Source organism: Passer montanus, unplaced genomic scaffold (genome assembly GCF_014805655.1).
Source record: "Passer montanus isolate IOZ18808 unplaced genomic scaffold, ASM1480565v1 scaffold10, whole genome shotgun sequence".
Lineage (NCBI taxonomy): Eukaryota > Metazoa > Chordata > Aves > Passeriformes > Passeridae > Passer > Passer montanus.
Genome location: NW_024356505.1, coordinates 28,078,626 through 28,105,101, shown reverse-complemented (window position 1 = coordinate 28,105,101; position 26,476 = coordinate 28,078,626). Strand labels below are relative to the sequence as shown.

Genomic DNA, 26,476 nt, shown 5'->3' with positions numbered 1-26,476 from the left:
GCGGAGGCTGCGGAACGCCGAGGGAGCGGCGGCCGCGGTGCCCGCCCGGCCCGGCAAGGCCATGGTGTCCCCCAGCCCCGCCGCGCCGGCACCGCCTCCCGGCACCGCCGCGACCCGGACGCGGAAGCCCCGCGCCGCCACCGCCCTCCGGCCCGGTGCCGGGCGGGCACCCCAACGCCCTCTCTGAGGGCGGGAGACCTCGGGCCGGGTTCCTGGAAGGCGAGGCGGGGGGACATGAGGTGGCGCCCGTGGCTGCCCGCCTGCCTGGCCTGGGGCTGTGTGGCCGCGCTGTGCGGCTCCCGCGGGCTCTGCCCGGCCCCGAACGCCTCCCGCCCCGAGCCGGGGCAGTGCCCGCCGCGCCGGGCGGCCGAGCTCTGCGCCTGGGCCCTGTCCTCCGACAGCCTGCTAGGTACGGCCTGCCCGGCCCGGGTCTGTGCTCCTGCCCGGCCCGGCCCGGCCCGGGGTCTGTGCTCCTGGCCTGCCTGGCGCTTTTGCTTGTTGGGTTGTAGCAGCTCCTACAGTGAAGACCTGATACACACAGTCAAATATCGTTTGAAAATTAAAACTAGATTAAGGAGCTGCTTGCTTTCTTTTTTCATTTATCTTTTTTTTTTTTTTTTCCCCCCCCCGAGTCCCAGTTATTGTGTTAGTGCAGAGTTGATAACCTGATGCATCTCTGGAAGTACACAAAGCATTCTAGCTCTCCTAGCTCTCGGGCATACAAAACTGCTCGTAATCGTAGTGCTAATTGGTATGATAACATTACAGAACTAATTTCATCAGGTGATACAATTACTTGTGAGCATTAAGAAATAACCGTCAGTGATAAATCTTGTGGCAGCTGGCTATAACAGGATCTGTCATTAGAAGTAGTGAGAAACATGGCTAGATGCAAGGCTGCAGAGACACTCTCTTAAAATTTTTACAAAACAGTGTCTATGAGGTACTGGGATTTTATAATTAATGTGGAATTGTAACATTGTTGCAAGCAAAAGTCCATAAAGATGGTAAACCACATAATTTTAAAACAATATTTGTCCTCTGTTAACCATGGAAAAGGGCACAGAGTAGGACTAAAGGAAGAATAAATCACAACTTTGGAGTACACATGTGTGCTACAGCAAGAGCTACATCTTCCAAACCATTCATTCACTGTTTACATTATTCAGGCATTCAACCATTCATTCACTCATTTCATTCATTCACACTTTTCAAAAGAAAAGATTCTTTTTTTGTTGTTGTTTTCATGGGTTGCATGGTGATCATTGCTGCATGGGGACTGTACACAGCAGTTATTGGTGCACAGTGACTTAAATTTGTTGCACTACATTGTTCAGCTGTGGGGAAAGCTGAACTTCTCTGTCTCCTGCAGATATCTTTTAGGGTGTATATAATTGAGTGCAATATCAAACTGCCCTGAGACTGTTCCAGTCACACTCTATTCAATCTATTCTTAGATATTGTTTAGATCTTAAAACTAGAATGCCCTGATAGATCTTTAACTGCAGATCTTTAACTCAGTCCTTTTCAGAAATTCCAAACAATAAAATCCTAATTTTATTTGGGCTTGCTTTTCATGAAGGCTTAATATACATTGGTAAAGTTGTAATATTACAAGTTTTAATTGTTTTTAAAGCATTTTGGCTGAATTTAAGAGAAACATATTAAGAATAATATAATTAGTTGTTTTTTGTATGGCATTTTCTGTCTGTTTCATGTTTACAGATCCTTTTCCCGTTGATGTGATCCAAGAAAATTATGTCCGTAATGTGAGAAACTGCATTTTTTCAGTTGTCTATCCTACACCCTTTAAATCTAGAGTTCGTCTTGTAGCTGTTTCAAAGGTTGGCTATTGGTTTTTTTATTCCTTTCTAATTAGTAGAAATTATTAATACATGTACTAAAGTATATTTTAATATTCATATGCTATTTATCATGGAACATCTCAATAAATACTTTAAACAAACAGAGCATTTAAAACATATTGTAAGATGTCTTTTAATGGTGAGATCTGTAGAGAAAATATGTTCATTACCACTGACAATTTGATAATGTTCAATTATTATTTTTTTTCTCCAGGAAGTTCTTGAAAATATTTTGGATCTTGATGTATCTGTCAAAGGATCATCTGATTTTCTGGAGTTCATCAGTGGTGGGAAAGTGATATCTGGGTCTGTTCCTCTGGCCCATAGGTATGGGGGTCACCAGGTGAGTATGGCACTCGCTCTTCCAGGTGGAATTGTGTAGGTCTTTCTGTGTGAATTACACCTGGATAATCCCTGTAAGTACATGAGTGTATGCCTGTGAGTACATGAGTGCTTACTAACACTTTGATTGCAGACTCGTTCTTCATAATGGGCTGCAGGTGGAAAAGAACTATAATGTCCTTCCACAGTACCCTGTTTACTTGCTCTGCTTTTGTTTATGCCTGAAGCAAATAATCTTTTTAACTTTCATTAGCTGCTGAGTCTGCTTAGCACCCCAGCAGCCTGGCCAGCTATTAGTATCTAATACTAATAGCTCAGAGGAGTGGAAAAGGACAGAGCCTCACTGCAACACCATGATTACTAAGGTTCAAGTTTCATTGAAATGGCTATGATTATTCATGGAGAAGAATGCTAGAATTAGATTTTTAATTTCCAATTAAAAAAACCTAAACAAGCCATGTGGGTTTTAAAGGCTCATTATACAAAAAAGACAGGTCTGTAGCTGTACATCATAGCTGGAAGGTAAAAAAAAAAAAGGATTACTGGTGTTACTGTGGTTTTCTGATTCATTTTTGGAGTGAGTATGGAAGCACAGCTTTAGGGCTCAACATTTTAATGTGAGCAAATATGTTGTTTGTGAGGACCTAGATTTAATCTGTATTGTTTCAAGTATAACTTCTATAAATGATAGAGGACAATAACTTGATTTTAATTTTTGTCAGTTTGGTAGCTGGGCAGGTCAGCTGGGGGATGGAAGAGCCCACTTGATCGGCGTATATACAAACAGGTGTGACTTTTTTTTAAGTGTCTGATTGAACTCTGTGTTCAGTTCAGCTGATTCATGGTTAACCTGAGGTCTGTTGTTAAAAATGCCAATGGTATTTTTGCAGGCATGGTGAGAGGTGGGAACTGCAATTAAAAGGGTCAGGAAAGACCCCATACTCCAGGTAAGTTGCAGTTACTCTGTGTACTCTAAAACAGAATGATTTCTTTTTGAAATTTACTTTGATTTTATGACCTGTTCCTTATTTCTGTGTTCTCCATAGGAATGGTGATGGGAGAGCTGTGCTTCGCTCTTCTGTTCGAGAGTTTCTGTGTAGTGAGGCCATGCACTATCTTGGAATTCCTACAAGCAGGGCTGCTAGGTATTTTTCTCTCCTTTGTTCAGAGTATACTAATTTACAGGTAATTTTGTGACTGAGTTTCACTGAACATCAATAAAACAGGGCAGTTAGTCCAAGATGAAAGATCTCTTCAATATGTATGCTATCAGAACAAAATATATTCTCCACAGATTTTTGGATAAAACTTTCCAATAATAATAAACTCCAGCAGTCAACTGCATCACATAGTTTGCTGGATGCTAGAAATGCAACTTAACTTTAGAGTAGTAAAGACTCATTTCTGTAAAGTCAGTACAAATTCTAGAATCTAGCCAACTAGGAAAATGTTGAACTGTCATTTTTGTACTGTTGTTTTTAAGATTGCTAACAAATTTTCCCAGTCATATGAACAAACATTAATATTGGAGGTAGAACTGAATGTAGACAATTACTGTCAATTCTTTAGCTATGCAAACACCCCTTGAGCAGAGAGAGAGCGAGTTCGTAAAAAAAAATCTAAAACTAATTCTGTGTGAACCAAAGGAGACTAACACATTCATTGATTTGGATGATTTTCTCAGAATCAAGTAACTGAATATTTTCAGTTGATCGTGTTTAAAATACCAAGTTCATTTTGTGTTCTAAGTAGTCTCAAGTCTGTACTGCATTTTTTCAGGCTTTAAAGAAAGCAAACGTTCTGCAGAAAAGGCCTGTACTCAGCTGCCACATGGCTAGGTGTCTGTATTTGCAAAGTGTCTGCAAATCTCTTTAGCATTAGTTCTAACTCATTTGCTCTGTTGAAGTGCAGTGTTTGTAAATGACATTTTTGATGGTTTATTCACTGACTTCATCTTGAGACTCTTTGCTCTTGGCTCTAAATGCAGAACTTTAAATCTGTCTGAATATCAGCAGGAAATCATTTGGCAGGTTAGAGCCTCTCTTTGCTGTCGTCTCAACAAATTGTTCAGTGCAAAACCAGTATGAAATTACCCCTTTACTGTGCACGAATTCTACTGAGCACACAGTGTGCTTTAGCTCTCTGCTGGCAGATTGGTTAAATGCCTGGCTCTCTTAACTGTTGTACAAGCTCTGCAGACTGTTTGCAAGACTTAATTTGGAAAAACCCCAGCTGACAGCCATATTCTTCCCGATGGGGAGCTGTTGCACTGAGGCTGGTGGGATGCACTTAACAGAGGTCTTGTCAAGTCTTGGCAGAAGTGGGAGGAAAAACCTTATGGCTTATCCCAGAACACCCAGCAGGTTGGTTTGCTCTATTAATTTTAAGTTCCCAATGGGGTGCTACAGTTTATGACTATACTATCAGATACAGAACACTTCATATGTGCCATTTTAGGCACATACTGAGCCTACCAGTGAGCAGTGTTACACATTAAGTCAGAAGAGTGAGCCAATATGCATGGTTTTCCAAATGGCTTTACTTGCATGGGGCTTGATGTTCATGCAGAACAGCAGGCAGAGCACTGGGAGTGTAAAGTCAAGCCCTTAAGTGAGAACCAGGTAGGGAGGGATTCCATCCATCCATCCATCCATCCTTCCTTCCTTCCTTCCTTCCTTCCTTCCTTCCTTCCTTCCTTCCTTCCTTCTGGGAGTGCTGTTCCAGCTTCTTTGGTGTGAGAGCAATTCCAGTGCTCTGTTTCCTGTGGGTGGGTGTACAGCTGGTCTGCTGCTGCCTTCTCTCCAGTAATGGTGCTTACCAACTGCAGGGACCATTGGAGAACCACTTTTCTAGTGAGAATGTGTGTCTGTGTGGCTGCTCAGCTATTGGCCAGCTCTCAAGTGTTGCACATCCATACTAACTAAATGTTGATGCCCCCATGGATTTTTTATCTGCAGTAGAAGTTCCGATGTTTTGTTGGAATTTTGCAGAGAGCCTGCTAAGAGTTACACAGTAAAAAGGAAACAATCTTTCTGGCAGAGGTCTGTTCAAAACAGTAAAGTCTACTAGGACAACTTTTGTGCCTTCTGTCCCCTAGTGCTCTGCTGCACACACTATTTTGTAGGTGTCTGAGGTTCCTTCTCTTGTTTCTAATTTTTCTTTGTTTTCTCTTGAAGGATTAAGATTTTCTTCTTCCTTCCATCTCATTTACATCATAACTTTTTGTACTTAATCCTACAGACATACCAATTGGTTTCAAAGGAGTATTAAAAAAAACCCCAAAAAACCAAAAACCTAACTCTGTCAGTACAATTCCAATAAAAGGAACAGATTGATTTCTGTATATTGTTCCCCTCCTGAAATAATTCACTGCCTGTTCTTTGCAGTTAACAGAACATTCAGTCTGAATAGCTACTAGGTATCTTCAAAAATACTGAATACAATAACAGTAATTTAGTTTCAAACCCACAGTTACTGTTGCAAGCAACTGCACTGGGTAAGACTTCATGCTCTTTCTTTTCATGACCTTTTTTTGTACATATTTATATTATATGGATTTCCTACATTTTTGGTTCAACGGAATTCTTTCTAAAATTTCAAAGCTCAAGTATGTAAAACCAGAATCTAGTGTACTTCCAAAATTAAACTCTTGGGAATTAATATTGTCACTGTCTCCAGTCATATTTATGAATGGAATAATAGGTCTGTCTCTTATTCTTTGCTGTGTACCTTGAAGAAAAGTTTGTTTCTGTCTTCTCTGCTGTGTTGAACTACCTAGTAGCAGATATAAATAACTGCATTAAATATCAAATAGTGTGCCACCCAACTATATTTTGAATCATGGAATCGTAATTTGTGTTGGAAGAGACTTCTACTGGTCTAGTCCAATTCCCCTCAATGAGCAGGGACATCTTCACTAGATCAGATTGTTCAAAGCCCCCTCCAACCTGACCCTGAATATTTCCGTGGATGGATTTCCATCTACTGCCTTTCTGGGGCAACCTGTTCAGTGTGTCACCACCCTCTGAGTAAAAAACTTCATCCTAATATCTGATCTAAACCTGCTCTCTTTCAGTTTTCAGCCATTCCTCCTTGTCCTGTTGCCAGAGGCCCTGGTAAAGGGCACCTGTCCTGCTCTCTTGTAGCCTCCTTTGGGGACTGGAAGGGGCTCTAAGGTCTCCCCTTGCTCCCCATGAACAGCTCCAGCTCTCAGTGTGTCCTCAAAGGAGAGGTGCTCCAACTCTCTGGTCATTTCTGGATCCACTCCAATAGGTCCGTGTCTCTCTTGAGTAGAAGAATATTTTCCAGTTATCAACAAGCAATGATAAAGAAGAATTATACAAAGTGAGCTAAATTATCCTCCTGCTAGAGTCTTGAACAAGGAGTCTTCTCTGCCTATTGAGGGGGTAAAATCTCTTTCAGAAAATGGCACCAAGCTGGATTGTCAGTTGAATCCCAGTTGTTTTGGAGAGAAAACTTCCTACTTGTTAGCCTTAGAGGAACATGATGCCCTTGTTTGTGAGGATTGACTTTTCCTGCCAGAAAAGAAAATACAAGGAAATTACATGTTTCATTTAAACAATTTAATTCAAGTTGTGAAATATTTTAAAGCAAGTTGTACTGAGCTCTCATGAACCTCAATATTTGGATAAACATGAAATTTATAGAATGTGCAGAATTTTAAGGCAAATGAAAGGAAGAGATGGGTTTTAAAAATCCAGTATTAATAGCAGTGATTGCAAAGGGTCACAGACATGTCCCTGAAGTTTCTGACATAATTTTGGCTCATGTAAAGGGCAACCCCATCTGATGCAACAATTTGGTTTCTGATTTCTCTCTCCTCAAAATTTCCATGTTGTCCCCAAGGAAACTGGGACTTAGTTGATGTTACAATCACACTAATCTGTCACTGAGGTTCCAAATGAATGCACTGCTCTTTTTGAGAGCAGATATCTCCCCAAGAACAGTGAGAGTAGTGAAATTGGACAACGCTGTATTAAATACAAAATAAATGCATCTTGGCCCTGAACCTTGTTAAGCCTCAGCATTTTCTTTGCCTGTGTCATTTGTAAATACAAAGCTCTACCACCAAAACAATCTTTCTTCTTATGAAGAAAACGAATTTATATAAAATATCTCTTTGATCTTCATTATGAATTACTTTTGCTAAGATAACTTTTAACATTCATTTCTTGTTTCTACAGCTTAGTTGTAAGTGATGATGATGTGTGGAGAGACCAGTTTTACAATGGAAATATTAAGAAAGAAAGAGGTAATGGACATATTTTAAAATACTACAACATTGTAACTTAATTCTCCATGAAAAAATATGTAATAAAAAGTAATAAATTGGTTTAATTTAATTTATTAAGATTTAAAACCTGTCCTGAGAAAATAATTCTGAAATATATATTGTTGAAGAAATGAAGCCCTCTGAACTGGTCTTCTATGATTGTGGCATACATATTGAAAGAATATAATTTTGATTTTCATTTCCCATTACAAAAATATTGAAATCTAGGGAAGTTTTCCATTGTTTTGATAGCAATGCCAGGATGGGTGGAATGCAATTGTGGCCATGTCATTGCTACATCATCTACACCTGCCTGAAAAAGAGAGAGATGGTACAGCATGGGGAGAAAATCTGTTTGTGTTCTTTCTTTGAGGCTGGCATTTCTGGAGTGATTCTAGTATTAATGCACTAACAGAATTTTGCCTGTGGTTGCTGGTATAGCAAATCAAGCTTTATCATTAAAATTCATGTGTAGTAAAATAATATTATACATATTCATCTGTTATGTGTTAGGCATACTTACAAAAATACCATTTTAACTGTGTATGTACAAACTCTGTGTCTACAGAAACAACACATGGTGGCTTTTGCTGTGGAACTGTTTTAGTTTGCTGGTGCTCTGTTTACATTTAAACACACTTGTCTTTATATTTAAGGTGCAATAGTGCTTCGACTTGCCAAATCGTGGTTTCGTATAGGATCCTTGGAAATCTTAGCTCACTCTGGGGAGCTGGACTTACTAAGGTTTGAATTGAATCTTCACAGTAACTGAAATAGTTTTCTCAACCATCAGATTACATTAGAATTCATGTATATAGTTGGAATTTAGACATAAATTATTTAGCAAGTGAAATTACATAATTTAGAAAGGTAACCTGCTATTTTTACGCAAGCATATCAAAGATCTTACCTCACAAGGGTAAAACCCTTGAGATGTTTCTAAAGGCCTGGATCTTACAAAATGAGGAAAGTTTTATACCTGAGTAATTCTGGTAACTAAGCACTAGAGAGGAGTTGTTTGTTTTGGAAAGATTTGTAAGTTGGAAGTGTAAGTTCCTACATTTCTCAGTATTCTGTGACAGATCCTGCAAATTTCAGTGCATGTATCCCATTTCCCTAAGCCTGTCTTGTAGTAATGTGGAGAACTTTTTTGGGAGCAGCCAACTATTGTGGAAGTAACCCTACTCCATAAGAATTCAGCCATAACATTTTCTTTGTGAAATTCTGATGTAGAATGGTTATTCCTTGTAATCTTATATTGTTTTTTTGGAAATGCAAACTCTTTTTTTCCCTAAAAAATGGATATTGCTGCATGCAGAACCATGTCCTGATGTGTTCTGGAGATTTAATGTGGGGATAATTTTAACTCTGTATGGCAGTCTCCAGTCATATTTATGACTACAACCTTAGGTTTTATCTCTAAGCTTTTTGGAAGAGCTTAATCTAATATTCATTGGAGTACATAGACCGAGTTTTTTAATAACTATTTGTGGCAAGCTGTAGATCAGCATTTTGCTGTTTGAAAACAAGAATTTTTAATGATCAGTTCCAAAGTACCAGTTTGTTTAAAGAATTCTGTTTCTGCTGTTACAGAAGATTGCTAGACTTTATCATCCAGGAACATTTTCCATCAATAGCTATGAATGATTCAAATAGACACCTGGTAAGTCTTTCTTAAGAGTAATTTTTATTTTCCACAAGCATGTGAACAAAAATTACAGAAAGATCTTCACAATGTCAAGTTTTACAAGACTTTAAAATTTGAAATGATCTTCCAGGTTTTATTAGCAAAGGTTTGTTAATTCTCTGCAGTAAAAATCTGATTCTTGATTTTTTTTTTGTTTTCTCAAAGTCAAATATGAACATTTCTCACCAGTTTCCATTTTGGAAATGTTTATTGTGAAGCTTCCATTTTCTGTTGTATTTTATTCTCTTACTGCTCAGGTTGTCAGTGAACAGTGGTCATGTTGTGATGAAGTGTGCTTTTGCTAATGTAAATGTAGTATATATAGTATATTCTAGTATACTGCCTAGTATATATAGTGTCTTTTTTTTTAAAATTAATTTTACTTCTTAATTTCTTTAAGGTCATCCGTGTATGCTTATTTAACTATAGTCTTTGCTGGGTGTAGTATATATAGTATATTCTAGTATACTGCCTAGTATATATAGTGTCTTTTTTTAAAATTAATTTTACCTCTTAATTTCTTTAAGGGCATCTGTGTATACTTATTTAACTATAGTCTTTGCTGGATAAGGTTATTATGCATTCACATAATTTAGAATGGGAATGACAAGTCCTGACAGACAGATAGCTGATTTTGAAAAATAGAATGTATTACATATTTCTGAAGTGAATAAAATGCTTATGTATTTCAATATTTTTGATAGAGAGGACTTGAAGTAAAAGATATATTTGATTTCAGGAATTTTTCTCTACAGTCGTGTCAGAGACTGCAAATCTCATTTCCTTGTGGATGTCTGTGGGGTTTGCACATGGTAAGGTGCCAGATGGCATTGGGTTTAGGAGAGGGGCACTTCACAGTAATGTACTTAAAAATGGCTTTTGTTTGTCAGCATGGTATTTTGTTCTGCTGATGTCTTCACCTACAGCTTTGTCTGTCATGCAAGGGGCTTTTGTAACAGAGTTACGCTGTCTGATCTCTCAGAGCACAGCTCTGACAGGATGAGAGTAGAGGAGCAGGAATTCTCAGAGCTGCTGCAGCAGTGCTGTGTACAAAGACAGGGTGCTGATGCCATGTGTGAGTTTAACTGCTCTGAATTTGATGCCTCCACACACAGCCCTGGCCTGTTACAGTGCACAGGACACAGAGCTGTCTGGCTCTGCTGCAGATTTGTGGGATTCACCCCAAAACAGCACAGGAGCAGCAGCCTGGGTGTGCTGCAGGGCCTGGGCTGGGGGCAGAGGGATGGGTACGTTTTCCAGAGCCCAATTCCTGAGAACTCTCTAAATTCAGTGCACCTGTTTCATAGCAAATTGCCTAGAGACTGGGGTTCGGGTGGAATTTTAACTTTTGTTTCTCCTTTCTGTTTAACTGTAGGTGTGTGCAATACAGATAACTTCAGTTTATTGTCCATAACAATAGATTATGGTCCATTTGGATTTATGGACTCCTACGACCCAAGTGAGTGGAACATTTATTGGGATTTTTTTTTTTTTACTTAAAATAATCTTTTTATATTTTTTTTTTTTTTTTTTTTTTTTAAGAGTAAAGATGTAAAATTAAAATAATCTTTTTATACTAAATTATATAGTTTCCATTGCATGAAAACTCCTTTCATTATTAGCAGAAAAACCTTAAGCATGTGTACTGTTTGAAGAGCTTTAGAAAAAAAAATTGCATTAATGATGAGTTTTATGATACACTTTATAGGTTGCATTTAAGGATTAAAAGTCTTGTTAATGAAATATTACTATTAATCCCATTTCCATGAGAGTGTTTCCACTTGAACACCATCAATTCAATAGGTGCTGCAACAGAAACCTAGAAAACTAAAAATTGTCTATTGCTGGAAGCAGCCAAAAGCAGAAGTGGAATACAGTAACTTTGCATGCATGAAAGCTCTAGTTTTATAGTCACAGGAGTTAATTATATGTTGGAAGAAAAGAAATCAAACCTACACAGTCATGGTAACCTTCTTCTGAAATTCTTAGCTCAGTCAGTCTGGATTGATAGATACAGGTTCAGTATGTACATAAATGTGTATTCTTAGAATATTGTTTGTAGTTTGCAACTGAATAGACTTCAGAATCAGCAGTGGTTATCTTGCTATGTGTTTTCATGCCTGCAGCCTCAAATTAAGGAAAAGTCATGAGAATAAATGTCATATTGTTTCTATTGTATTGAACAAAATGGGGATTTTTTGCTTTTAGTTCTTTCTTTATAGGGTGGGTTGACCCCAGCTGGCAATTAAGGAACAAGCCACTTGTTCACTCCCCCTTCTGTGGGCTGAGGGAGACAATTGAAAAAGCAAGGCTAAGGAAAAGTTTATGGGTCAAGATAACGACATCTGTATAAGTCAAGGGGAAAAAAATGGCAGGAGTGACCAGCAAGTGATGCAAAGATAATCACTCACCATATGTCACCACCAGACTGATGCCAAGTCAGTTCCCAAGCAACAACTGCCTTGGAAAAAACTACCCCCAGTTTTTATTGCTGATCATGATGTTGCAAGTGTGGAATATCCCTTTGGTCAGCTGAGCTCAGCTGTCCCAGCTGCATCCCCTCCTAGCTGGCCCACTCCAGCCTCATTTTCTGGGATTACAGAATGAGCACAGAGCCCTTGATGCTGGGCCAGCCCTACTGAGCCATGTGTAGAACATTTGCAGGGCTATCAGCAATGTTTTGGTCCCAAATCCAACATGTGGTGCAAGACAGGCTGCTGTGAAGAGAAGTGACTCTGTCCCAGCCAGACAGTGCACCCTATGACACTCTAACACATGAGAGGTGTTAGAGTCAAAATTTGGATTGGAACCACTCAGCAGATCTGACAGATGAGTTGGGAGTCTCCTCCTTAAAGCTCCCTTTGCTGTCAGTGTCCTCTGAGGACTGGAGTGATGATCAGCTTATCTGGGTTTGATCTGAGTGAGGAGTTCCCACTGATCCCCTCAGAGGCTGCTGCTGTAGACAGGCATACATTTTGCTTCTGGGTGCTTGTAACTTGCATGACATGGTATTTGTTACCTCCCAGATAATGGATTTGCATACTGGAACACATTACACCTCATTTTCATGTGAATACAAAGCTTGCTTGTCCAATTGAGACAAATCTTGCTTAACTGGCCTATTAAGTACATGTTTACTATATGTGTGACTTGTCCATAAATACTTGAATCTAGTTGGACATTTGTTTGTTTAATCTATGTGCTAAATAGTAGCACTAGATGTAGTAAAAATACTGGGTTTAAGTGTGAAAGACTGTTTTTAATGCAAAAATGTTTTTTTCCTCTGTAACCATCTGAATTTACTTTGTATCTTCAGGTAGGAAAATGTCACTTGTGTGTGAAGGATGTATTCCTTAGATTTGCAAATAATAGGTCATGAGTTAACTCACTTTAAATAAGTATTCTTGTGATCTGTTTTTAAGTATTTAAGTAGTTTTAGGTCTTCTATAAGTTTGCTGTGTAAGTATAAAAATGTGTATTTCAATATTTTAACATTGATTGTTTATTGTAATTACTCTGTTATAGACAAGTAATGTTTTGTTTGAAACAGATTTTGTTCCAAACACATCTGATGATGAAAGGAGGTATAAAATAGGAAATCAGGCAAGTGTTGGGCTGTTTAATCTGAGCAAGCTGTTACAAGCCCTAAAACCTTTATTGGATCCCAGGCAAAAGCAGCTGTAAGTAATCCTTAAAATATCATTAATGCTTAAAGGAACTAGTGAGATGGGAGACACTGTAATCACCATATGCTTAGAAAAGAAAGATATTTGCCTTTAATTTTTTTAACTGGAAATTGATTCTGGATTAATTGTTGGCCAGAATAAAATTGTAGGGTGGGGAGAAAAGTTTTTGTTGGTCAGAAATAGTAGTAAAATAGCACCACAGGGAGGTATTAGAGGTTGTGTGATCCTTTCTCCTTTCACTAAGGTAGGACCTTTGCCTGTAGTTTTCTGTTCTAAGTTTGCCTAGCTTGTTTTGTAAGACACTTACTTAGGAACACCATGCATCCTCCTGAAGTAATGAAGTAGCATTTTAATAGCCTCTTGTAAAGATTCTTATGTGAAGAACAGACCCCAGATTATTCAGAATATCAATGTTTCTGAGAGAGCAGGCAGACGTTTTCGTTGTTTAATGTACAGCAGGATTATACCTGCAGCAGCATTTTAGTTCCTTAGAACTTGACATTTCTTCTGTTTTGCAGAGCTTCCCAAATTTTGGAGGGGTATGGTGAGCACTATCACAGTCGGTATGCATTTTCAGAACTGAAACCTTCTAGTCACAATGCTATAAAATATATAATGTTCACAATTTCCATACTTTGTTACTCTTTTCAGTTTCACAGAACTATTCAAAACAAAATTGGGTCTTCTTGGGGAGAATGAGAATGATAACTATTTGATTGCTTTCCTCTTAAAAGTGAGTTTACTTTGCTAATTTTGCTGGCAAACACCTGAACTGGTACCCCACACTTGAAAAGCACTCATAGAAGAATCTTTATTCACTAGATTATGGAAGATACACGGGCTGATTTTACAATGACATTCCGAGAGCTGAGTGAAATTACTGCAGACCAGTTAAAGGAGCTCCATATTCCTGAGGTATAAATACGAGCATCCAATCCTAGGAATACTTAATATAAAAAGAGTAAATCAAGTTGGACATAACTCTGATGTAGTAGATGCTATCTCAAGCCATGATTTGTCTGGGAAATATCTTTTTTTGTCATTATTAAGGGACAGAGGGACTAATACACCTGTGTCAGGCTACCATCCCTTGTTAAGCCTGTATCTGGTAATGATGAATATGTTAATGAAAAGTGTTAATGAAAGGTGCATTCATGAAAAATGCTGAAGTCAGATTTTCAGCCTTTGGTACAGGTCCAATGTGAGTAGTCATAAATACTCACACACAACTAGGAATGTGATTTTTGTCACATTTAACACAGGTCTGCTACAAAGAATTTTCTTCTCCTTCATCTCCCTGTTTTTTTGTTGTTTTGTTTAAGAATACCTTTTGTCCAACAAGTGGAGTTGCACAGGGCTCATGAGGAAAATTTCAGCCTCAGGTCAAGAAGACTGTTCCTGGCATGGGTTTACCAGGTGGCCTAAACCTCTGCTCTCAGGCATATTTGCTCTCAGGCATATCTTGGTATCTAATGATAAGTGAGATCCCATCTCAACATTAACTCCTGCTACAACTCTTTGGACAGAGTGGCCTCTGCCCTTCCTTGAGCAAGAGATTGGTTTTAAATATAACTTAAAGCATAGGAATACATTTTGCTTTTGTGTCCTGCTCAGCCTGCTATCTCATCAGGTGTTGCTGCTAACTTAGCCTAAACTTATTCTTCAGGACACCCTAACCCTAACCCTAACCCTAACCTATACTTGTGTCCTGCTCAAGTATAACCATATATAAAATACATGAGAGTATTTAAATTTTTTACCTGCATGTAGTGCACTCTTTGAAAGTGGAAATATAGCTGAAATATTTGAACTGGACTGAGATGCTAGGCAAGTCATTGAATAAAAAAGCAAAAGGGAAATCTGAAGAAGAAGCTTGTAATCTGTTTCTGAAAAGGAAAGAAAATAGCCTTTTTGTGACAGCCAAAATGTTGTGGTTTTTTTTTTTTATTTTTTTTTAAATTCTTTAATGCAGTGCCTTTTCCATGTGATGAATATTGTTCATTTTGCCTGGGAAACTTCATTGCCTTCCCCAAACATCTGATTTATGTCTGTTTGTTTTGAAGCCAATTTAAAATGACAGCACTTGGACTTAGGAGGTTGTTTTTAGGTAGCAGGATGGCAGTGTAAAACACAGAGTGAAAATGAGGAGTTGATGGTTCTTTTTCCAAGTATAATTAAGTGGGTTTGAGCAAATTTTCTAGTTTTCCTTATTTTCTTCTGTTGAGTAGGAGTTCTATCCTGACCTTTTCTATGAACTTGAAGCCATTAAGAGTTTAAAAGTTTAGATGCTCTAGAGGTAAGCAACAAAAAGCTCAGGAGTTGTGGCTTTGGAAATAATTGTGTGCACAGGAGGGTGATAAGAGGATGGGTGTATTTGTAAGAGAAGGTATTTTTGTCATAGAACCCAAGGGATTTTTCCATTTATGGCAACTCCATCTTCCCATCCCTGAAGGTATTTGCTGAGGAACCAGGGATTGTGGTTGTGATCCTGCTGCTGCACTGAGGGTCATTTCCAGCCTTCACTTGGTAGCAACCTGATTTTTTTTTTCCACACAAGGAAATTATTTAGCCCACAAATTCTGAGTTCAAAAACTGATGTGGAAAAACAAGTACAATTTTATGCTGGTAAAAAATTTTCAATGTTTTAAATAACTTCAATTATAAAGTAATTTCACCTCTGTTTATTTACACACCAGTGCTTTCATGAATAATTTTTCATATTGATTTGTACATTGCTTAAGATTTTTTCAGCTGCATACCAAAATTGGTCTGAAAATGCCAGAATCCTTTGGGAACATTGCAGAGTCCTTATATTTAGTATTAACTGAAAACATCCTGAAATTCCTCCTAAAGCAGCCTAACTCTGCACATCTTTGAACAAATGCTCGATTCTCATACTCACCTGTTATCCACCTGCCTCATTCCCAGCTCAGTCATTTCTGTGCTCATTTTTATGATCAAATACAGTTTTCATATATTTGAACTCTTATTCATCAAAAAAAAAAAAAAACAAAACCAAAAAACCCAGATGGGATAAAAACTTTTTCTTCTTGCTTTAATTTCCCTTACCCTTTTTTTTTTCTCAAATATGTGCTATTTAACTCCTTTTATCTATGTCCATTTCTTCCTAATCTGTTCTTTCTCTGAAGTTCATTTTTTGTCTGTGAGCTTTGGCTGCTTTCAGCTGAGGAATGTGAAGCAGCTGTTAGCTCAGTGCAATCAGCCAGGGAGGCCTGGTTTGTGTTTGCTGTCCATCACTGGAGGATGTAACCCCAAGCAGTAACCCCCAAGCTCTGATTTCTTGCTGTCAGCATTTTCCAAGTTCTGTCTTGTGTCCTGCTGTCTCTATTCTTCTCAGTTTTCTCCTATCCCTGTAGACTTTAGTTTCCCTTTCTCTTCATCTTTTGTTTATTTATATATTTTGCTTATTGCACAATTTTTGATGAAAAGCAACTCTATGAATATATCTGACTCTTGTACAAGTCTCAGAAGAGAGTGAATCCTGTAATTGTGTAGCTTAAATAGATCAGACAATAAGCAAAGGAAGAACAGGGGTGAAGTGCTAGAGGTGTTTAGGTAAAATTTGTCATAACAGAGATGGATTCATGTGGATGTATCATGCTAGCAAAAGTAAATAATTTGAATATAGATGAAAAGATACTAGTAGATTGTTTAGGGAGAAGAGTCTTTGGAGGGTAAAAAATTTTCTGCCTTTTAAATCCTTTTATTGTTCACTGTCCTGGTTTCATCTGGGATAGAGGTTTTTTTTCCTAGTAGCTGGTACAGTGCCGTGTTTTGGATTCAGATTGTGAATAATGCTGATAACACACTGATGGTTTAGTTGTTACTGAGCAGGGCTTACACTAAGTCAAGGACTTTTCAGCTCCTCGTGGTGCCCTGCCAGGAAGGAGGCTGGGGGTGGACATGAAGCTGGGAGGGGACAGAGGCAGGACAGCTGGCACAAACTGGCCAAAGGGATATCCCACAGCACTTGGTGCCATGCTCAGCAAATAAACCAGGGGAGAGCTCGGGGGGGATACCCTGCTTGGGAACTGGCTGGGCACAGGTTGGTGAGCAACTGTTTTTTCATTTGCATTACTTGTTTCTGTTGGGTTTTATTTCTTTTTCCTTTTGATATTTTCCTCTTTATTGCTATTATTACTATTATTATTGTTATTATGAAATTATTTCAATTATTAACTGATCATATCTCAACCCACGAGTTTTCTTACTTTTAACCTTACTTTAAACTCCAGTTGAGGGGGAGCATGAGCAAGTGGTTATGTGAGGCTTAGTTGCCAGCTGGGGCTAAAACAAAGTATTTGTTGCTTACTTTGGTTGTTGCTTAACAGAAAAATAATTCTGATTATCTGTCAATAAATGTTTCCTTCTCTTTAGGAGTTCTGGGCTCTCCAGGATCTGCGTAAACACAAATTATTTTCAGAATGGGTTACTTTGTACCTCCTGAGATTAAACAGGTAAGTCTGATTGCAGTTTAAAGTGTGTATTTGCCAGAAGCAGGCAACTTTATTCTACAGTGATTTTGCATAGTCTTTAGTGGGTCTAAAGGATGTAACCCCAAGCAGTTGGGGTTACTGGCCCAACTGGCCCAAACATGGTTTCATACACCCTTTTTGTTTTCTTGGCTCTACATTGTGCTGGATTCAATAATAATTACTGCTGTAGTTCTGTTTTAACACTCAAGTACATAAAGATGACATGGTAGGAATAATTTCTATTCTTTGTCCTTCATTGAGCACCTGATCAGTGTTCTTTGGTCAACAGTTTTTCTTAAAATACCAATCCTACAGATTCAGTCCAAGAATCACAAAAAGGCTTTGCAAGTACATGGGAATTAATAGTGTTTAAGTACTGTTTATATATATATATTATATATATATTTACTGTGTAATAACATTGCTTTATGGTGGCAGGGGATGGAAGTTGAACAGTTGCAAATACACAGATTGTGTTTGGAAACCATGGTGTTGCATAGATAGGAATGCACAGGATTCTTTTTTGTTAAACCAATAAAGAATCTAACATTTTTTCTTAGTTATATATGGTATGCATGGCTAATAGTAGTGAAAATAAATACATTTCAGGTACTTGGAAATTTTATTCAGTAAATACAATTCTTAGGGGAAAAAATCATTATGAGGCACAAAACCTACAAGAAAGTGTGCATTTTTTTCCAAGTCTAATAATCTGTCAAGATTCACACTGGCTTCTGCCAAACACAAAAGCAAAGCATTTAATGATTTTAGTGGAAGTCAAATAAGATATTTCTAAAAATAAATCAGCTTAACCCTCACTAACTAAAGTGCTTTCTGGTTTTCTTCTTTTTGTTTTTGATGTATAGTAACAATGGTGACTCAGACGCCAAAAGAAGAAGAAGAATGGCAAGTGAGTAAAACAATCCAAAGGAATCATCTGTTTGCAGATGGCAAATATCTATTTACATATGTTTCTTTAATGCTAGACATCTTTCTTTTTGGGTAGAACTAAAATACAGTATGTTTCTGAAGAGGAGAAGCTCTCATGCTGCTCTGCTCCAATCTTTTAACCCTATACATTCATTCTGTCTGTCTCTGCCTTTTCTACATGCTACACAGAATTCAGATTTCTGATAGGGACACACTTTTTCTTTCTGTCATCTAGAGTTTGAAAAACTCCTTGTGAAGGGACTATCTGGTCACAGAAGGCAAAGGAAGGTGCTTTGATTCTCCAAGTTACTCTAAACACAAAATGGCAAAGGTACTGCAGTTAGGTATCACGGCAGAAACAGTGGATATGAAACTCCAAGAATTGTTCAGCAGGAGATATTTTTGATCTGCAGTAAGCTGTGGTAAATTTGTGAAATTTGCCTATAAGAGAAAATGAGCAACTGAAAATCAATGGCCAAAAGGGAATAAAGGAACTACAAGATCTGATCAAACTCTGCACGAGGCTTCACTGTTACATTGCTTTGCAGGGTGCTTCTGCAAAGCAGGATGGAAATGGCTGCACTCTTTTGTTACATATTGATTGGCCACTTTCTTCTAAAGCTCCAATCAATTTGCTAGGAAAATGGCAGGAGCTGGCGTTGACTTTCAATAATGAGGCAGCAAAATTACAGAGGACACAATTTGTGGTTTCAGGTTTGCATCCCCATTTTCTAACAAAGGCTCTATCTTAAAGAACTCTTCTTAAAATTCTATATGCAATTTGGGAAGTTAATATGAAAGGAGCTACTAAGAAGAAATATTTATTTTATTGGGTTTTGATAGGGTTAAAAAGCTTCACCTATGAGTTTCTGAGGCCTTTCACTCAATTTTCATTTTGAATTTTCAAGTTCCTGTTTTCTTCAGCTAAAATAGAATGCTGCAAACTGTCTAAACACATTTCTTATTTTTCTGTATCTTTAAATCTGCTTTTAGAGAAAATCATGACATTCCAAATTCCAAATCAGAAAGGATCCTAATTTGTCAATGATCTTCTGCAAATCCTCATTATGTTTTTCTACATGCACCTCAGAGGATCTCATAGTACAAGGAGAGATGAAACACAGAAAAGGTTTTGCCTCCAAAATCACACTTGTGCTAATGGTGTTAGTTTTGGTTGCAGTTAAAATCTGATCTGCAAAGATTCATGGTTCAGTTTGTTTTCTTCCATATAATCAACCATCACTCTCTATTCATACTGCAGAGCTGCAAAAATTTATAATAGGCTACTGATGTTAGTTCGTTATTGTTTTATTTAAAATTAACAAACTGTTGGATTTTTGCTAGCTGCTTGATATTACAGTATGACTGAAATTTCTTACAGAGGTTTTTGGGATTATTTTTTTTTCTTTTTGTTTTTATATCCATGGATTTAAAAGAATTACTTAGATGCCCTGTGATCTCTTTAAAAATTATTTCAGTTTTTGTTTTGCTTGTTTATTTGATTGTTTGAGCATTTGCTTGTAACAGCTGTCCTTGTCAGCACAACTTCCAGCAGAAATCTGGCCAATTCACTCAACTCTGCATTTTTAACCAGCATTTCATGTTGAAGACAAATCTGTCCTGGCTGCTCAGATTCTCAACAGGGTTGGGGAGTTCCACTAGATTTTGTACTGGTGTCTTTGACTGACCTTGAATATATTGGCATTAACACCTCATTATTCATCATCCTTTCCTATTTGTTAGTGTCATAAAAAATCTCACTTGTCAAAGTAAATTAACTTGAATCATTTAAGTCATCACTTATTAATTTTTTTTTCTTCCTTTCTTTTTCTGTTCTTAGTAGTTTTTTATCTTGCACCGCCTAAGCTTAGTTCTTCTGGAGTTGATCAAAAAGTTTTGACAATCCAAGCCTAAAATTGTATTTCTTTACAAAAGCAGCATGTAAAAAAGGTAGACCAGATCATGCTTATAAGGGCACAGAAGTTCTTTTGCTTTGTCCTTTTCTTACCTGGCTTGTATTACTCTTTCATAATTATCTTGTCACTTGTGTTAAATACTGATATTTTTAAAACCACTGTGAAACTTGTCAATTTGCAATTGTTAAGAATTTATTTCTGGGACAAATATTCTCCTGCTAAAATGACTCACAGCTCTAATGTGAATTACCATTTTTTGAATGAGTCATATGTTAACTTTTTCACCTTTTAAAACATTTTTTTAAATAGTTATCACACTTTACTATTGATAACCCATTTACTGGATTAAATCAAATACTTGGGCAGAGCAAATTGTTTTGCCAAGTGGTAAAACACTGTTTTTTAGCAGTTAGGGCAGAGTGTTGTTATGCCTGTGTAGAGGTTATCAGGATTCCCAGTAGACAGTTGTATTTATTGGCTTTTTTAATATGTAAGTACATACTGGACAGTGGGGATGTGAAAAAGAAGAATGTCTGTGGCCCTTTCTAATACATTCTTTGTCAATAAAATAACTTAATAACTAATTTATTAAAGGAATTGAGTAGAGGGAAGTTTGAAATGGTAATTTTGATGATTCCTGTGCTTTTTCCAATACCCTCTTTCAAATATGCTGTAAGGGTATTTGTAAGAATATTTTATAAATGTCCACGGATTTTTAAAAAGAAATATATAAACCTAACATTTATTCATATAAAACCTACTGGGATGTCAGTGGAAAGAGAAGGAGATGAAGTTTGTGTTTCAAGTGCATCAGTGAAATACCTTTGTATCACTAATACCTTAATGTAATAAATGCTTACTGAATTGGGGAAAATACACAGACCAATGGCAAATTAAGACTTCAAAGCAGGCTTGAAGTGTTACAATTATTCTGTAACATTGTTTTGATCATTAGGTAAAGGGAAAACTTACTGAAGTAGGATTCTAGCCTTTAATTGCAGAACAAAAATAAGAATTTCATTGACGTAATCTGCTAGAAAATTTATAGAGCCATGTGTGCTTATAAGAATTGTCCCTGGCATACAGTTGGATAAAACTCCTTTTTGTGGCTCTGCTGTAGGATGTATCATGGTTTACTAATTCAGCAGTTTAATTTTCCAGTATTGCTACATTCTCTGTCCTGCTCATTAGACAAAAGCAGCCTGAACAAGGCAGGGAAGCAGTGCAGTTGTCATGATGGTTTCCAAAAGGATACATACACAGATAGCTCTGGAAAAAAACCGAGGAACTGCTGCCTACCCCCAGCCAGGAGATTAAAAGGAAAGTAAAAGGAAAGTTGAAAAAGTAGTGTCTAAAAAATACAGCTGAAATGTAACATTAAAGGCTTTTATGGCTAAACTTTTGTTACATGACATAGAAGGAGTATCTATATACATATACTTTAAAGGATATCTTAGTAATTACTTTGTAAATTAAACAGCATTCATTTTTCTGATCTCCAGGAAGGTATTGACAACACCGAAATGTTTCCATCAACACAGCAGGAACCTAGGCCATGGTGAACTCATGGCACTTGAAAAGCCTGCTGGTGTTCCTGACAGGAAATCCTTCCTCTGTCCGTGTCATGTTCTGTGCTACTCTAACTTCTGTTTGGCACTTTGGCACTACTGATAGTGCAAGTTTAAAAAATCCTTTTAGCAACTCACAGAATTAAGTAGATTGATTAATTCCTTTTCCTTTTAATGCATTTTTTCTTGATCTGCAAATTTACCTCTTCTTAAGGATTTCAGTGACATGTTTCAATGACTGTTTTCATTTTGTTTAATGTGTCTAACTAAATTTAACATTATTTACTCTTGGTTTCAGCTGTTAATCCTAGATATATACTTAGGAATTGGATGGCAGAATCAGCAGTGAAAAAAGCTAATTTGAATGATTTCTCGGAGGTAAAATTATCTTTTTATTTCTTGACAGATTTAATAATAACCGGCATCACAGCTAACGAAACAATTGTTACATTTACACTTTGAATTGTACAACATTTTGACCAAAATTGTACCATATAACACCAATTGCTATTTAAAGTATTAATTACATTATTAATAGTAATAATTATAACATAAATAGCAGTGAGTGTATTAATAGTAGTACAAATAATACTAAGCAATTCATGTGATATTTTCTGGAGGGTGCATTAGACAAAATGAAAAAAGCTTTCCTTGTTCACCGGAAAACATTTGGTAATAAAATTTACCCATTTTTAACTGCTTCCAGGTTCAGCTCCTAGAGCAGGTTTTACAGCACCCCTTCCAGAGGCAGGAGGCTGCAGAGAGAGCAGGGTACTCCCTGCGCCCCCCAGCCTGGGCCAAGCATCTCAAAGTCAGCTGCTCATCCTGAGGGAAATTCAAACAAGCAACAAGAACGATCAAGGTCAAAGCTCAAGACTTCCAATAGGACTAATGGATCAAGCCACAGGAATTTCTCTCCCTTAGACTTTGTGGACAGGAATCTGCTACAGTGCTTGACCAACTTACGAAGACATAAATAACACCAATAATAAATGTTATGTGGGCAGACATAAATGTTCTTAAATCCTGCAGACCTGGCACAGAGGATCATCTTAGACCTTGACACCTTTCCTCATTCTGATTATGTTTTGTCCCATTAAACTGACAGAAGATTTAAAGGAAATTCAATTAAATAGTTAGCAAAGATGTCCATCTTGGAAGAGACAAAAGTGTCTGTCTTACTCCAGAGTAAGTTTTGGTGTCTTTGCTGGTGTCAGGTACCTTTCCAGAGGACCACTGCTCTTTCAAAGTATCTTCTGATAGGAGTAGAAAGATTATGGTGCATAGTTATGAAGTCTCAGGAAAAATTCACTGTTTGGCTCTGGAAAAGGACTGTGATGGGAGCATCTCAGCTGAGACTGCTTCAGTTTCAGGTATGGAGGAAGGTTAAAAAGGACATGCTGCAATTTCAGATATTTTCTGACTAAAATACTGTAAGGTCTAGTGATATACAGACCATTCAGAAGGCAATAGGTTAGGCAGAGGTAGAAGGATTAATTTCTTTCTATAAATGCTTTGAATTACAGCATTGGAACATCTTTTCATATTTTGCAGCATATTTTGGTACCAGATCAAGCCAGAAAATTGTGTATCAATAAGCTTTGTTCTTTGAATGGAGCTTAAATCTTACATTTAAAGAATTCCATGTAACCATGTACCAACACAAAATAGTTGATAGAGGTCTAACCATCACAGCATTTTACTTGATTTCTGGAGTTTTCTGTAGGCTTTGATTTTTTTTGTTTTGAAGAAAGTTCAGCTTCTTTTGTGTAAGATTAAGTACATGAATTATGATCGACTGCAGATGTAAAATGTATTAAAATTGATTTTTTTGTGTTGTAACAAAAGAGACGGGAGGAAATAGGGTGGGAGGCTGAGTGTTCTGGTGAGAAGAGTGAATGCTAGAAAAGCCACTGTAAAAGTCTCAGTGCTTTGCGACCTTACTGTGCAACATTTTTCAAGGGACATGTTCTGCTTAATTTTGATGCTGGGTGTATATTTCATAAAATGCATTTGATTTAAAAATAGTTGACTCGTAGACAGCTGTTGTCACCTAAGTATGTCAAATATGTGCACTCCTAGTCAGAAAATGACACCTAGCTCTTCAATGATTCTGCATAATGCGTCCTTCAGTTATATATGGAAAGGGATTGGGAAACAGTAATCTTTTCCTCATATTTAATTATTTTTTTAACTCCTGGTTTTAACCCTCTTACTTTAAGGCCGTTGATATTCTTCCCCTCCTCTTTGAACTGAGCCTTGCACTGGTATCGAGGGCATTTCTCAGTCTGGCAGTTTGAAGGTGCTGATACCTTTAGAATGTCCCAGCATGTCAATTCAAGACTTCCAGTGACATTTTTCTTAATGGTGGGCAGAGTTCTCTTGGTGAGAGCTTTTTGCTCAGTTCAGCTGAAAGCAAGGGAGCTCAAAAACCAGTAAGAGCTGGATGGACTCTCTCTGTGTCAGCTTAACATGGTGTTTAAAGCAAAATCATTTCAGAAAGAAATGCATGTGGTTCCAAACACTGTTTTCAGCTTTAAATAAAATAAAAGAAACATTTTTAAAAGCAGTGATTTCAAAGGGAAAGGTTCTTTATGAAGACATAGTTACAGCTTTCTTATTTCTGCTAAGCTTATAATGCAGGTATGTAAGTATTGACAAACCAACCTTAAGCCACAAGTAAGACTAGAGATGACCCAAAACATAGACAGTGGCACTGCCACCAGCTTGTCATTCTCTTGCCTCCACCACCACTTCTGGATCTAGGAATCCATTCTGACAAACACAGCAGGCTCACCCCCTGCTCTGTCAGCTGCTTTCATGCATTTATTTATTTATTTAGACCACACTTTGCTTTTTTATAATTCCAAAATCAGACATATACTGCTGATGTTATCTTAGAAGGTCAAGTGTGCATGAGAAGAGGCAAAGACCAGAATAAATAAAATGAAAGTTTAGAAGATATAGGCAAAAATTCTTTAAAATTCTTTAAAAGTTCCAATTGCCAGTAAAATGGCTGTTCATTAACTGTGACACTTTGTACAGAAATAAAATAGATCAAAATAGTTTCTAAGAGCTAACAATGAATGCTTTCTAAATGAACAGTGGAGAATTAAATCCGGAGAACAAATGAAAAAAAAATGTAGGAGAATGCGTTCCTATCAGGTACAAGATAATTAAAAATACTTTCACAAGACAGATAATTTACAGGTACAGTTCGACAAATGTTAACCAAGAGAAAAAAATGTTAACCAAGAGAAAAAAAATTCCCATTTACCACAGAAGCATACATCATTTCAAAATAATTTTTTTTTCTTTGTCTAAGGTAACCAAAAAAATGAGATTTCAAAGCAGCAGCTGGGTACGAGTGAGTTGTATATAGAAACAAGAATGTATAACATTTGAGGTGAAACTGTCTGGAAATGGCCCTAAAAATTTTAAAAGCATCTTTGTATTGGGAAAAAGCCCCCACAGCTGGAAGTTTTCTGATAAAGAACTTTTAAGGGCATTTCTATGAAAAGGGATCTTCCTTCCCACTTCTCAAAATTTGCATGAGGACATTGTGTTTTTCCTTTAACTCCAATTCTACTAAAAAGGCAGCCAGAGTAGATGCATTTCACTTTCTGAAATCCCTGGCTGTTCTTGTGGAGGGAAGCAAGACTCTCCAGTGAATTCTTACCTTGGCCTGGTGCTGGAATAGGAGTTAAGAGCAGGGGATGATGAGGTGCAGGGGGAAAGTGGCAGGTTACAGACACAAAGTGGGGGACACAGGGTGCCTCATCTTCTTGAGATCCTTCCAAGAGGAAGCCTGAAGGAGAATTTCTCCTGGAGAAGCCTGACATTCTGTGGTGTTTCACAAGACCAGCTATGCCTTTAAGTCTATCCACTCCTAGAGTTCAGGAGCTGTTACCCCTTTTCTTCTCAAGGGCTTTCATTAGGTCAGACATGAAATCTGCTTGTTTGCCTCCCCCTGCAATCAGAGGTGGCCCTGCTGACTGTGGCTCTCCATCCTGTCCTGTGTTTTCCAGCCTTTTTGGAGGAAGTGGTACAGGTTTCTTCATTGGAAGTGGTGGTGGCTTACTGGAGACAGGTGGAGGTGGAGGGGGTAATGGCACATCTCCATTACTGCTGCTGGAGACCGGTGGTGGTGGAGGCACAAAATCAGGAGGTGGTTCACAGAAATCGGATGGTGGTGGTGGAGGAGGAAAATCAACCTTCAGTGTAGGTGGTGGTGCTGGAAAGCTCTCTGGATCTGTTAGGAAAATGCCACTGTCTCGTTTCACTTTGGAGGGTAGAACCGGTGAAGCAGAAATAGATGAACGCCTTTCAGGTGGAGGAGGAGGCTGCAGTGAGGTCCTCTTACTCTGGACTTTCTGTGGCCTCAGCAATGGCTGTGCCAGGCCAGATGCACTGGTGTTATTTGTTTCAGCCTTTCATAAGCAGAAAAATAAAAGGACAGACACAGTCAGTAAACATGTAAACTAATGCCACTGCCAAAGAACATAAAAAGATAGGAAAATACATTAGTGTAGTAGACAGGGAAATCAGGTAGAGTACATTTTGCCTGAAACATGAAAAGAGTATTTTGTTTTCTTTCTGGAGCTGCCCGTAGAGGTTTGACAGTGGAAACCTCCCTGCTGGCAGTATTCATAGCACGTATATGCATGCTGTTCACAGAAGATGAGTGCTTTTA

At 37.8% G+C, this 26,476-nt stretch overlaps 2 protein-coding genes across 3 annotated transcripts in view; one reads left to right on the top strand and one right to left on the bottom strand.

The window, feature by feature from the left end:
• The first annotated feature begins 140 nt into the window (after positions 1-140).
• On the top strand, positions 141-24,352 carry LOC120502560 (protein adenylyltransferase SelO-like). The gene is made up of 19 exons (XM_039710088.1): positions 141-409; positions 1,726-1,844; positions 2,080-2,208; positions 2,930-2,994; positions 3,098-3,154; positions 3,254-3,352; positions 7,412-7,479; positions 8,157-8,244; positions 9,094-9,163; positions 9,927-9,999; positions 10,563-10,646; positions 12,738-12,867; positions 13,392-13,436; positions 13,525-13,606; positions 13,696-13,788; positions 17,272-17,351; positions 18,236-18,279; positions 22,082-22,161; positions 22,490-24,352. Exons 1-19 carry the CDS (start codon positions 235-237, stop codon positions 22,610-22,612), a joined length of 1,704 nt encoding a protein of 567 aa, XP_039566022.1. The 5' UTR covers positions 141-234; the 3' UTR covers positions 22,613-24,352.
• Positions 24,353-24,853: 501 nt separating this feature from the next.
• Positions 24,854-26,476, bottom strand: part of LOC120502552 (amyloid beta precursor protein binding family B member 1 interacting protein) — a 66,225-nt gene continuing 64,602 nt past the window's right edge. Inside the window, exon 14 of one of the 2 annotated variants that reach the window (XM_039710065.1) lies at positions 24,854-26,213. In XM_039710065.1, the coding sequence (XP_039565999.1) occupies positions 25,680-26,213 (534 nt within the window). In that variant the 3' untranslated portion in view covers positions 24,854-25,679. The remainder of the gene's footprint in view (positions 26,214-26,476) is intronic. The other variant, XM_039710075.1, reaches the window with a different exon arrangement.